Source organism: Numenius arquata, chromosome 1, assembly GCF_964106895.1.
Source record: "Numenius arquata chromosome 1, bNumArq3.hap1.1, whole genome shotgun sequence".
Classification (NCBI taxonomy): domain Eukaryota; kingdom Metazoa; phylum Chordata; class Aves; order Charadriiformes; family Scolopacidae; genus Numenius; species Numenius arquata.
Window position 1 is genome coordinate 82,269,030 of NC_133576.1, and position 14,077 is coordinate 82,283,106.

At 39.1% G+C, this 14,077-nt stretch overlaps 1 protein-coding gene across 1 annotated transcript in view; it reads right to left on the reverse strand.

Moving 5' to 3' along the window:
- PCCA (propionyl-CoA carboxylase subunit alpha) overlaps positions 1 to 14,077 on the reverse strand; it is a 292,639-nt gene that overhangs the window by 135,285 nt on the left and 143,277 nt on the right. The window contains exons 17-18 of the mRNA XM_074156847.1: positions 11,335 to 11,445; positions 1,262 to 1,364 (exon numbers count right to left, since the gene is read on the reverse strand). Of these exons, the coding sequence (XP_074012948.1) occupies positions 1,262 to 1,364; positions 11,335 to 11,445 (214 nt within the window). The remainder of the gene's footprint in view (positions 1 to 1,261; positions 1,365 to 11,334; positions 11,446 to 14,077) is intronic.

Below are 14,077 nucleotides of genomic sequence, written 5' to 3' on the forward strand. Positions count from 1 at the left end.
ATCAAGGCTCCTCCTCATTTTCCCTCATTCATCTTTTATTTAGGGAACAGTGGCCTTTGAGTCTCTGTTCTTCTCCTTATGCCATTTGCTATGGAGGATATAACTCGTGGAAGGAAATAAAAAGGTGCTTTACTTTCCCCTATAGGTGCATAAGGCAAGCCGTGGCCTAGTCCTACATATGCTACATATTACAAAGCCGTTATGCTTTGCCCTAAGTGTCTCTTTTTTTTTTCCCCTTTTCTTTTTTTTAACACCATATGGTACTATTTATCTTTGTGGGTACAAATAAAAATAAAGACTTCTTCAAACCACATTTGATTTATTCCTGACCACTGTAAAATCAGTAATAGAATACACTGTCAAACCACTGGCATGGAATGTGAATAATGTCTATCCCTGCATTCTGACTTCCCTCTCACACAGACACGCAACTACATTAAAGAATGTGAGGCAAGAAGAAAGAGTCATGCTGAAGTTAAGATTCACTGTACGCAACCATTGCAAACACCAACTACCCAAGCAAGTTTCACAAATTCAATTGTTCTAATAGAAGATCTCAAGGCATTGACAATGATGGACCAGAGGACAACAAAAGCTAGAAGAATCCTAGAAGAAAAAATATTACTGTTCCAAAAAGTCAAAAGAAATTAATTAGTATTTTAACACAAGCCACTGCAATGGCTGGCCAATTAACAGTACTATGTAGATTACTAGCAGCTACTATCTGAAAGAATGAGGGAGTCATGGAACACAAGCACCAAAAACATACTTAAAGCAAGGTGCTGACTCTTCCAGCATTTACCAGTCAGGAAGTATTTTCAGAATTGGACCCTAAACTATTAAGGTTCTTCATCAAAGTAGCAAATTACTCACAAATCCACAGTATTTTAAAGCTCTGTAGCTGAATATTCATATTATCCCAAAGATCACTTCAAATGGGCACATGGGAAATTTGTGATGCTCAATTTGTGGTTAGTTACTAATGCAGCAACATTTTGCATTAATGAAACTCCTGATGTGCATTAATTACTGTACTGGCTTGTAACACATTTTTGTGCCTATTAGTTTGCTAATATGTAGAATAAAAATAATCATGTATGACTTGTGTGAGTAGGGAAATGTAAGCCACAGCTCATTTGAATTTAGAAAAAAACAGATGATATTAAGAAACCATGCAGTTTCTCACCAGTGTCCCTCGTGCATGAGAAGATGCCATTAACAAAACACATCAGCACATCTGAGTTCCTAGAAATGAACTTACCTTGGAGTGCCTAGAAATTGCTGCGATCTCAGTTGTTCAGCCACATACAAAGACGCTGCTGTTGCCAGTAGTTCTCTTCTTTCGAGATCTGTCAACTTGTGTCCTAGTTTTGAGAAAGCATTTTAAAAAAATAAATTAGGTAATACAGACCAACACAGACACAAAAAGTAATAACTACCAGTGAAGCCATTGCTCAGCCCTTATACATGAAAACTCCATTTTTTCCCCTCTAAATTCAGATAAGGCTCAGCAGAGCAGACGCTCTGAGTTTCAGAGTTTAAATTGCATGTTTTCATACAGATCAGCCCTACTGCTAACACTGGTATCTCTGTTAAAAACAATTTGACAACTGAAAGAAAAAAAAACCTGAAGGATGCTGCAGCATCTTGTTTTCGTTACTGAAATGTCACTGGTTGACACATTGTGCCTCATGCTGGTAAGGAATCCATCTGTACATTAGAACTTATTCAAAATATACAACATTCTTTCTCAGTACTTTACCTTGCAAAGGCTACAGATCTTCCAAGCAAAAGGGATAACGCAACAATATAAACCCCAAAAATAAATGGGGATAAAACTACTCATCAGGCCTGGGTCATTTAGTGCCCTTTGTGTAATCATTATTTGCAACTAATGGGGTCAAAGTCATGTTTGGTACTTCAGAAGCAGAAAATGGCTCAAAGTAGCCTACAATCTGAAGGCAGGCAAACTAATAAAGGCTTGGACAAAAAGGTGCAAACCAGGGTGATTGGAAACAGATTTCCCCTAGCCTGGTCTTGTTCCAGAAAGTGAAGGTTAATTAGAAATTCAATTGTTCATTCAGCAAGCTAAAAGACAGAGCACAGTGACAGAACTTTGCCATCCCCACCTTTAGGTCAGAAACCACACAACACAGATTTGGGATGAGAAGCTGGTAAATCGGTGGTCAAGACTAGCACAACCAGGCCAGCAGAACAGTCAAAACTAATGTGAGAGGGAGCAAAAGGACAAGTAAAGTAGTCAGCCCATAAGGCAGCGGCAGGCAGTTAAAGTTGACGTAGAAGTGGACAAGAAATGCAAAGACGAATCGTCATGGAGAAAGGCAAACTTTAGTCCCAGGAGAGAGATTTTGCACAGATGAAAGCCAGAGTGTTTCAAAAGCCAGAGAGGAGGATAATGCAATAAATAAAGTTAAAAAAAGATAAGGGTTAAGAGTGAAAGACTTCACTGAACTCAGTGCTCAGAGTGCTTTATGTGTATGTATCACAGCAAATGCCATCATCCACAGCAAGTACAGATTTCACATGAAGGGATGGGTGAAGAGGTGGGGGGAAGGGGTTCAGAAGGCTGTATCTCCCTGAGCAACTCAGCCCAGCAGGGCACGTTTGCTTCCAGTCCTGCAGCAGAGAGGCAGTTACACAGGTCCCTTCTACATCTCCACTCTCCCATCACCTCAGCACTACTGCATGCAATGTTAACGCACATTTCCCAGTACTGGTCACTAGTGAGTGACAATTTCTATCAATAGCATAAATTAAGACTAATACAATTCTCAAGAACACCCAGAATGGAGACCTCTGAAAAGAACTGGAGCAGACTTTCCAGTAACAAGTGCACAATTCCGAAACAGGATGCGTCCTTCCATTGAGCACATTAAATATGAATAGGTAAACAGGCTGCTTAGAGTCCACCTCAGCAGTGCAACAATGCCATGGTGATGGAAACACACTCATTACAGTTCCAGCCAACAGTACAAAGAAGCTGTCACAAGCCTAAAAATTTAAATTTAAAGAAAACAAAAGCTAGCAAATCTGCATCAATTTATTTTTAATTTAGTCCACATTAACATATTCTGGCTAAAGCTTACTGCAACTTCCTTTGCTCAGCGTTTATTATTTTTTAATCTGCCTTGAAATGGAAACTGCCTTTAACAAACCTATGCAGAAATACAAATGTTGAAAGGTTGAGGAACTGGCTTGAGAAACAGACTTGATCTTTCCTTTGCCAGTTACCAGAAAAACTGATTGCAAAGCCAAAGTCAAGAAACACTGAACTTTTGTACTATTTGTGTATATACACACATACATGTATATATAAGCCTTATATAATTATACAATGCAATAACATCAACTATCTGGCTCTGACATGCCAGTTTTCCAGTTGTTTACACACAGTGAAGAAGCTCCAAGATCATTTTTCCAAAATGTTGTATCTAAAATTGATAATTTGTTTACACGTCTCAGCTAAAGATACAATCAGGAAATCTATCCCAAAACCTTTCCTTTCCAGTCACCCTACCTAACACCCATGACAAGTTTGTGTGACCAAAACTGCGTGTTTCCACCTGCTCCAACACACACTGGTAGTATGAACTCATATAAAGGAACAAGGTGAAACTAGAAAGATCCCAATTTGAAGGTTTTATTGCATGACCTTCATCTTGGATGAAATCAATACCTGCTTTTGCACTTGCTGTGCTGCAAAAACTATTTTCTCCCTGTGTCTTCAATAAAAATCAAACTCCAAACAGTGAACAAAGGTCAATAATTTGAAACAGGTTAACAACTAATCAAGAGTGTCATTCACCTCTTCGTTATCACAAACATGAAGAAAACATTTATCCACTTTCTCTATTTGTCACCACTTGCATTACTTGCGGCACAGACGTGGCAAGGAGAATATCGGTCATGACTGATGTCCAATGTGGTCAATTTGCATTTATTTTCTTAAGTCTGGGAGATAATATAGACTTAACAAGAACACACCAAAATTAGGTTTTGGTCTTTGGCAATAAAGATACAATCCTACCACAGAATGTCCTTAGCATAACTCTGGAGGCATACCTCAGAAGGTTGATTAAAGGCTGCTTCCTAAGGATGGCAATTTACCTTTATTATACAGGACAGACTGCTGGCAGTACTGCCTTAGTTCTCTCAACTCCAGTGTCACTTCCCTTGCCTTCTGCTCTTGCTCTGCTGCTATGCTCAGCAGAATTTTAAACAGTTTTAAACTTAAGCTTCCGATTACATTACTATATTTGAAAATACACAAATGCACCAGATAGCGATACCTTTGTTTCACTTCAAGCCACCCCTTAGGACTTCAATTGGATGCCTTAAGGTATAAGTTAATATTCACCATTAATAAAGATATAACAACATGGCCTTTCATGTTCACCATGGAGAAGACTGAGCTGAAAAGTGACAAAGCTACCTCTGGGGTATTTGTCCAAGTGCTGCCTTGACAGGGAGTGAGAGAAGTAGCAAAGGAGGAGAAGCAGCATGGGAAGTTCGGTCATTGCCCTTTCCTGCTCTCATCACTACAGACTCCCGGGCTACACAGAGATTTCATCTGCACCGAAGATGTAAACCAGCTCCCAAACCTCTCTCTCAGCCTACGATATGTTCCTGCAGTCTCCCTATCATCACTGAGCTGAATTATATAAGGTGAACATAAAACAGGATTAATGGCTTTAAAATTAAGTCATAACTAAAGGAGTGGAAGCACTGTTGTTCGTATTATTTAAAACTAGATCAAACGCATCTATTACTACTAAATGACAGAACCCTGGTCAGAAGGAAGACAAGGAAAAAGTATTTCTCTCTCATTTCCCTGATGTTATGATTGCTTAAATCAATATTATCCCAGTATCCCCCAAGCTGAGTCAAAAAGGTTCATGCAATTACTTTACATAACCAACTTCAAATTAAATTACATAAAAGGTCATTTTTCCCATAACAGTCTCATTTGCATTTTGTCCTAGAAATGTGTTTCTTACTATCAATTACAGAGAAAAAAGAAACCAAAACAAACAAGCCCTAGTTACGTGCCCTGGTCTGTTACTTAATATTTGAAAAGTGACCATTTTCTGACTGTGAAGAATAAAAATTAAAAGCAAAATGGGCAAGATAGAAAGTACAATGCATAATTCAGATCCATACCAATACAAGCCATGTTTATATCATTCCTGGTTTCTGTTTTGGCTTGAGTTTTTTCCCCAATGGATTTTGAAGTTGACCATTACAGATGGCACGTATACCAAGTAGGCTGAGGCAGAAAACAAAGTTGGATGCTATCAAAGGTTTTAATTTCTTACAAAGTCCAGCAGAGTTTTGCTCCACCCAGACAGTCATGGTAAAAGACGATATTGTCTGTGTAAGCAATCTCACACCATTCAGAATAGAATGAAGAATTATGTCTCTCAGAGAGCTCCCGATCACTTATAAGATGGATGCCTCAGCATACAGAAAGGAAACATCTACTATTTTGAATTATAAAGGGATTAGTGACAGCCCAAGAAATGTTTCTTGGCTTCACTTGTAAAAAAGAAGAAAGTCAAGTAAGGTATCTATTAAGTCAATTTTTATAATCCAGTAGCTTCATAAATGAAGATAAATATTAGATTCCAGTGAAGATGAATGGAATTAACAGCAACCATCCTCTCCCTTCTAACAGTAAAACAGCCAAGGGAACCTGCATTTGCCCCTCAACTAATAACAAAAGTCTCCAGACTGAAATTAAAAAGTCTACACTCCCAATTCACCTAAAAAGTGGTTTCGTTCATAACAGAATCCTGGAGTGACTGAGGTTGAAGGCCCCTTGGGAGGTCTCTCATCTATTCAGTGTGCCTCCCCTCCCCACAGAGCAATCTCAACATCAAATTCAGACCAGGTTGCTCAGAGGTTTGTGCAGTCAAGTCTTGAAAATCTCAAATTTAGGACCACTGTCTCAGAATCACACAGAATCACAGAATGGCAAGGGTTGGAAGGGACCTTCGGAGATCATCTAGTCCAACCCCCCTGGCAAAGCAGGTTCACGTAGAGAAGGCTGGACAGGAACGCGTCCAGGAGGGTTTGGAATATCTCCAGAGAAGGAGACTCCACAACCTCTTCAGGCCACCTGTTCCAGTGCTCTGGCACCCTCAAAGTTTCTCCTCATGTTGAGATGGAATATCCAGTGTTCCAGCTTGTGCCCGTTGCCCCTTGTCCTGTCGCTGGGCACCACTGAAAAGAGTCTGGCCCCATCCTCTTGACACCCGCCCTTTAGATATTTATAAGCATTGACGAGATCCCCTCTCAATCTTCTCTTCTCCAGGCTAAACAGCCCCAGGTCTCTCAGCCTTTCCTCGTAAGAGAGATGCTCCAGTCTCTTGATCATCTTCATAGCCCTTTGCCATACCCTCTCCAGCAGTTCCCTGTCCTTCTTGAACTGGGGAGCCCAGAACTGGACACAGTACTCCAGATGTGGCCTTACAGGGCAGAGTAGAGGGGGAGGATAACCCCTCTCAGCCTGTTGGCCACACTCTTTTTAATGCACCCCAGTAGACTATTGGCCTTCTTGGCCACAAGGGCACATTGCTGGTTCATGTTGTCCACCAGGACTCCCACGTCCCTCTCCACAGAGCTGCCTTCCAGCAGGTCAACTTCTAACCTGTACTGGTGCATGGGGTTATTCCTCCTTAGGTGCAAGACCCTACGCTTGCCCTTGTTGAACTTTATTAGGTTCCTCTCCACCCAACCCTCTAGCCTGGCCAGGTCTCGCTGAATGGCAGCACTGCTCACTCTGCCACTCGCTCTGCTGCTGTGTACCTCACTGAAGACCTTGGCTCCATCTTCTTGGGAATCCCCTCAGAGGTATGAGAAGGCTGCTATTAGGTCCATCCCAAGCTTTCTTGCTTCCAGGCTAAACAAGCCTGGTTCTCCCAGCCTCTCCTCACAAGCCCTCTGTTCCAACCCCACCATAACCCTGGTGGCTCTTTGCTAGACTTACTCAAGTTTATTCGCATCTTTCTTAATGGTGTAAGAGGGTTAAAACTGGACACAGTATTACAGAGGTTGTTTAATAAGTGTTGAGTAAAGCAGTGTAATCATTTCCTCCAACTCATGTAATTATGACAAACACAATGTATCTAAAAGCCTTCACCTCATACATACCCTCTGGAGACAATTGCAGGAGAGAGAGGTGATTCCTCTTTTTTCCATTCTATGTTAGAAATCAGTTAACATAAAGGATTGTCCATCAGAACTTCTGCTCTTCCTCTCCACCCAAATGACATAAACATGCTAGAAGAGGGGAAGTAAAGGATTCTTTTCATTTTCCCCTATGTTTTAGAATGACTTCTGTGATAATCTCTTGGAAAATGCCCCTTTTCTCATTTGTGCAGGATGTCTCTCCCAAAGAGACTGACCAAGCATTTGAGACGTCATTTAATAACCAGGAACACTGGACCATTTAAAATATCTCAATATTAAAACATATCCAGGGAAAGATTAACTGTGAAACAGACTGAACCAGAAAGAATAATCCAATTGATAGGGTACTAGCCTAAGGATCCTTCAGTTTAATTTGTTCTTTGTCAAAAACTCCTCTTAGATCTTTGTGAAAATAAAGATGCTTTCTGTGCCTATAAAATAGGGATAATAGTATATTCCTTTCTCAGCAGGCAGGTTAGGAAGGCATCTCAAGCTGCTTGGAAGCTGCAGAAGGACAGCTCATCTGATAATACTCTGGTAGTACAGGCTACTCCTGCGTGCTTGGCAAACATTTTGATTCTGTGAGCAAAGTGTTTGGAAGCCACTCTACAACCAGTGTTGCTGCACTTACCCTCAGATCCACACTCCTCCCAAAACATGCATGTGTGCTCAGCTCAGGCAACAACCCACTCCAGCTGACCCATTGCCAGCCGGCATTCTACCCATCCTTCCCTCGTATAGAGAACAAAAGGGTATGACAGCAGCTGTTTTCCCACACTAATCTCCTGAGCAAGGTTAGTTTCAGCACAGCAATACTTCTAAATAACTTGCAATAAACTGTTTTTGTTAATGAATGCTTATTTAAAGAAGGGAAGAAAAAGAGTTAAATCCTAATCATGAAAATTACTAAACATTCTGGTTCTAGATGTAATTTGAAACGAGCATCACAGGTTAATGGAAAAGCTGCCAAGATATTTCTAATAATTAATTTTTTCTGAACTTACAGTAAAAGCCTTCTAATACAGGACTTATAATGAAACCCTTGAAAATGAGACTGGAAAACAAAGCATCTCTTATTTACTTATTTTACTCTTAAGTAAGACTAAAGTTAATACTTATATTTGAAGAAAAATGCACATAAGAAATGGGCCAGTACCTCATGCAGTCACCAGAAAGAACACAACTGACATTCATTACTCCTAATGTAGACCAACAGTGGCAATTATGTAGTTTGCAAAAGAAACACACTGGATTATGCTCAAGCATTAATATAGCATGTATCTTAATTGAAATTTTTTCATTTCTTAAGTTTTCCAAATCTGAAATACTTCTGGTATGGATTTCTACTGTTAACAACAGCACATATTTCTAGGTATTTCTAAATCCGCTTTGGCAACACATTGCTTTAATTTTTCAGATTATCCCTGTCCTGGTTTTAGGTTTGTTTTTTTTTTACAGCTACATATCTTTTATAAGCAACATTAAGACAGATGAAGCTACTTAAATTTTCAAATCCTCCTAGCAAAGTTTACCCTCGATATTTATATAGAAGGTTAGTTGAAATGAGCAGAGAACTTACAACACATAAATTGGTTTGCCCCTGTTTCTCTTGCTGAGCTTCTACCCATCATCTGCCCACCACCCTTGCTTGCCTTCAACAGTTCCCATTAGAGTTTTTGCATTTGTAGAAATATTTTCCAATAGTTACTTAAAAAACTGTCCTCAAATTCAACTCAGTGATTTTATTTTTTTTAAGCCAGAAGGGTCTGATACAGAGCAAACTACATCCATATTAAAAGGGCTCTCAGTTACTTCTGTGAACTTTAAAGCAGTATTCATGAATAAGTATCCTTGACTTGAAATACAAATGCTTTGTAATAATGATACCTGCATTTTTTTTATCATTAAGAAGGCTAATGTATGCTTATATTTGATATATGGAAAGAGAAGAGGAAGACTTTCCATGCTACAGGAACTACTGTCACAGTATCTCTTCTTGTATCTTCTGATGTCTAGAGCAAAAGCTTACCTTTAAGAATCTGTTAATACAATACTACTGTTTACCTCAGACTGCAATGCTAATCAGTCATTTGCATCAGTGTATACGTGCACACAAATACGTGCACATATAGTTCATGTCAGATGACCCCAAAACAAATTTCTATTCATTCTGCAATTTGTGGACTAACAAGTAATTAACTGATTATATACAGGTTAATATTGCAATATAAAATATTAAAACCAGAATAAAAGAACAAAAGGCAAGAGTGCTTTTCCATAGTCAAAAATACAGAGCAAGACATCTCCATCTGGGTCAAAAAAACCTGTCCCAAATTCTTACAAGTGACCAAGGACCCCAACAGACACATTATCACAAATAAGGGTAGAATGGTTTCTGTCTTATTGTTCCCACTTGTGTGTCAGGTGAGACCGTCTTTTCACAACATGGTATAAACCTAATACTTTGCATCCTCACCTTTTTCCCCCATACCATTCTCCCCATTCCTAGCATATCACTCACTTTTCACATCTGAAGTTCACCAGATTCCTTCGTGAGCTAAGTCAACCCAAGAACTCTCAAAAAACTACCCCAACAACAGCAGCAACAATAAAAAAAAAAATAGTTTTACAGTGTTTCAGTACTGGAATTTTCAGGGAATTGAATCCACTCAAGAAAAACACTGGAAAGTCTCAGAACCATCAATGAGACAGGACATGGGATTCTGTATCAAAGCATCAGGGAAGAGAGAGAAACCACCTAATAAGCAGCACTGAGCCTTCAGAGCAGATCAGAGCAGACCCTCAAGTTTATGCTGGATGAAAGCCAGCTGAGTTACCTGAGGATGAGTTACGTACACCTTAACAAAGACGACAAAGGAACATTTGAGCTCCAACCATCACAAACATACTACTGCCACCCAAGGTAACCAACTCATATTGCTGTGGAGCCAGTAACAAGGTGGATACATTAATCCCACATGTAGGACTGTACCACATATAGAATTGCCAATTACATCATGATAGAAAGTAGTTCCATGGATGAATATTCTTTGCACCAAACTTACACATTGAGTCCTGAGGTAAGAAAAATCTGTTCTGCTCCTTAATGAGACCAGAATTTGGCAAAGTGCCAGTCACGTCCAGTGACTGCCAATCTGGCAGTGTCATCTCCAAAGTGGGATGAGGATTCTGCCACACATTTGGTTAATGATCAATGTGGGAGAAAGGAATCTCCAAGGAATTCATAAAGGACCCATGAATGATGAGCTGTTTACACTGTCTTTTTTTTTTTTAAATAAGCAAGAGGTTCTGCCTGATGAATGCCAGCTGAGGTGTGAGGCCTGTATGGAAGGATGGAGTCCCTGACCACACAGGTAAAGAAAGCACCTACAGCAGATTGGCTGAGAGAAGACCACCTTTTAAAATTTGATCCTTGTGAAAGGAAACAAATCTATTTGTTTACTTACATTTCTCTACCAATTGCTGTTATATATTTTTGCAACTGAGTTGCTTGGGATGTTGTAAAGAAACATTTGCATTTGAGTTTATGTTAACCTAGTCTATGAGTTTATAATAATTTCAAAGGGATGCCCATTACTGTGCGTAATGGGTATTAAGACCAGGTTACTGAAATACTTTGATAAAATGCCAGATCTTCCAGACAATGCTACAGTGAACACAAAGGGTGCCAAAAGATGACTCTAAAGATGCTGCACAAACTTGCTGGAGAAGTTATAGCATTGAGCAGAGAGAAATCTTATCTTCAAGTTAACAGTACGAGCATTGTCTGTAATGAAGCACGATAGCATGGTAGACTTGCATTGATGTTTATTTTACATATTTCATAACACCTAGAAATTGCTTTTCTTGACTTTGGAGGTACTTCATTTACTATTTTGCCACTAGAAGTATGTATTTTGCCTTCTTGAAAGTAAAGAAAGTAACCGCTTCAATTACATTATGCATTATTCAAAAACTAATTGCATGTACACACAGATACATTTGAGGAAAAAAAAGTAAAGACTGATTGGGGAATGTGTCAGCCTATAATATAAAGGAATAATAATCAGAAACACCACCTCAAATAAAAAAAAAGAAAAAATGTTTCCACATGGAACAAACCTTTAAAACCATCAGGATAGACCTCAGGAAGGAATTTAGTGCTGATGTCTCCTTGAACAAAGCGTGGATGGACGATCACTTCTCGTAGTAAAGAAATGTTGTGAGCCACACCTGAAAACAAAACATCGATACAAAATCAGGTAAACACATTAATCCCAAATAACAGTAGTAGGAAACAAACTTGTAAAAATATGAGCTCTTATCTTTGTAGAATAAATGCTTGTCTACAACTTAGGAGACCATAATATTGATGCAATCAATGCCAATTTACCAGTTTTGTTCCACTCCTGCCTCAAGATACCCTCCTTAAACACTCAGTTTAATGCAGAAATAAACCTTCCAAATTTTCACCTCACCAAGCCTAATTCAAAAACCTAGTTAAGTCAATGGCAGCAAGCACAACTGAGAGACTTTTGGTTCAGTCCTAGCAGATGTAGGCAAGGCCTGAGCCATCTCTTTGAAATAACAGATAAGTCATGACCGTAAGTATCAGCCCAATTCCAGTGAACCCTGGTCCACCTTGTCATCCTGCCACCTTATATACGCACACTCCTGTGGAAGATAGGGGCCACATTACACCCCAATCATGGTAATGAAAGACAGTAAAGAGTTTTATTATTTATATATAATTTTATAACATTTTTATCATTTGTAAGTCGTAAGAGACCCCTGTGGAACTTACAAAACAAAGAAATCTATTGCTTGCTCCATATGTACCTTTGTCCAACCTTGCCTGGTCAACTCTAATCGAATGCCCCATTCTTCCTTTAGCACCATTCCATGACCCTGCTAGGCATACAGCCCTCCTCCCCCCTGAATTATTTCTTTAATTAAAAAAAAAAAAAAAACAATAAAACTTACAGAGACCTTATAGCCACTTTTGTCCTTTAATTTCTTTGAATATTATATGGTCTTTTTTTCTTAATTCCTTCATCCCCTTTCATTTCACTTCTCAGTCTGTCTCATCATCTCCTTTTTTTTTTTATTTTTTTTTCCCTTCTTTTCCCCTGGTTTTTGTGCCAACAAAGACAGACAACTTCTAACAAACGCGATCTCAAGCTACACAGCTCAAAGGATACTGCCAGTGTCAGTCCAGTACACAAAACATAAGTCCTCTGCCCCTTCCTCACAGATAAGTGAAAGATCAACTTGTTTTCTCAGAGAGGAAAGGAATAATCCATATCCCGTTTCCAGCACAGGCTGGAAAAAACATAATCAGGAGTACATGTCAGCAAAAGATATGTACTCGGGATAGTTAACACTGGGAAAAGATTGCCTAGGGAAAGATTCTGGAGTCAGTGAAAATGTTTCAAAACAGGTTAAAGAAAAACCTGCCAGGACGCAGATACAGATAGTACATCTTACTTCAGGTAGTGGGAATAGATGACCTTCTGAAATCCTTCAAGTTTCATTTTTCTTTGAGTTTAACAGGGCTGAGTAACCAAGTCAGTAACTTAATGCTAAACTACACTTTGCCGAAGTACTTGCAGTTTAGCACCAAATACGATGGTCATTAAAAGTCATTTCACTGAAATATTAAATACAAAGAAGTCTTTATAGGAGGTCCAAGAGGAAAAGAGGTGCAAAAAAATCCCCAATTTAAACTATCTCCTGCTTACTGCACTCCAAACAATTTTCAAAGAGAAGATACTTTCTTTTTTGAGATAGTACATAAGTCATCTCTTGAAAGTTTAAGATTATGCAGGGAAGAGAAAAACATCATCTTTAGCTCAACTCTCTTCTCTATTTTGCAAAAAGCTTTAACAGAAAATTTGAAAAGCCACCACAGTTCAATCTCAATGCAGCTACACAGCATAATACTGCCTCATAAGCATTAATGTTTCTGAAGAGAAGCTGAAACAGACATGCAATTCAGGAGCATAAACTGTAAGCGTTGGCTGCAGCTATTGCATCCATTCCAGGTATGGATAACTGAGGAAGCTTGCTATAGGAAAGAGGTTACCCAAGCTCAGCTGTGTGCTGTGCACATTCTCACCTCTCGGGAAATAGAAAGTAATTCACATTCTTTCCTCTCAGTGTCAGAGGGACAGGCAACTCCACAACACATTGCATTGCTCAAGTCACACAAACCTTGGGGTTAGGCACACACCATGAAGTATAAAATGCAGAGCACATCACAAATTAGTTTGTCTTCTCAAAATCTGTTTGTGCATCCATATGTCTTGTAAAACACAAGATTCTGAGCTTCAACTTCAGGTACATTTATTTACAAGTTATTATGATTAACAGAGTGATGACATGACTCTGAAAGTTATTTACACATTTTTTTCTAATAGCTCTAATTTAAAATAACATGAATAAGAATTCGTTGTAAACTCAGGTCTCTCAACTGTAAATTAAGCTATTTGGATTTTTTTTCCCCTATCGAGATCTCACCAAAAGCAAAAACACTAGCAGTACAGTGACTGCAAATTGCTGTAGCTACAGAGGGAGATTCTTTTGCGCTTCTACTTTATTTCTCTTTGTGTTTTTACAGTTTAGAAGCATGAATAACATTCTTGTTATTTTTATATGCAGACCAGTTCAAACAGTTTCAAAGCCTTTTTCCCCTACAGTCTGCTGCTGGTGTGAATTTTCAAGGTCTCTGTGTGGCCGTCACAGAAACCACTTTCAACACACAGAGTCGGACTCAGCCTCATTGAATCATGAAGTCATAGCTTTACAGACTAGTTCATGAGCCATTAAGTAGCACATTACACAACCAGTTCAATGATGACAAGAT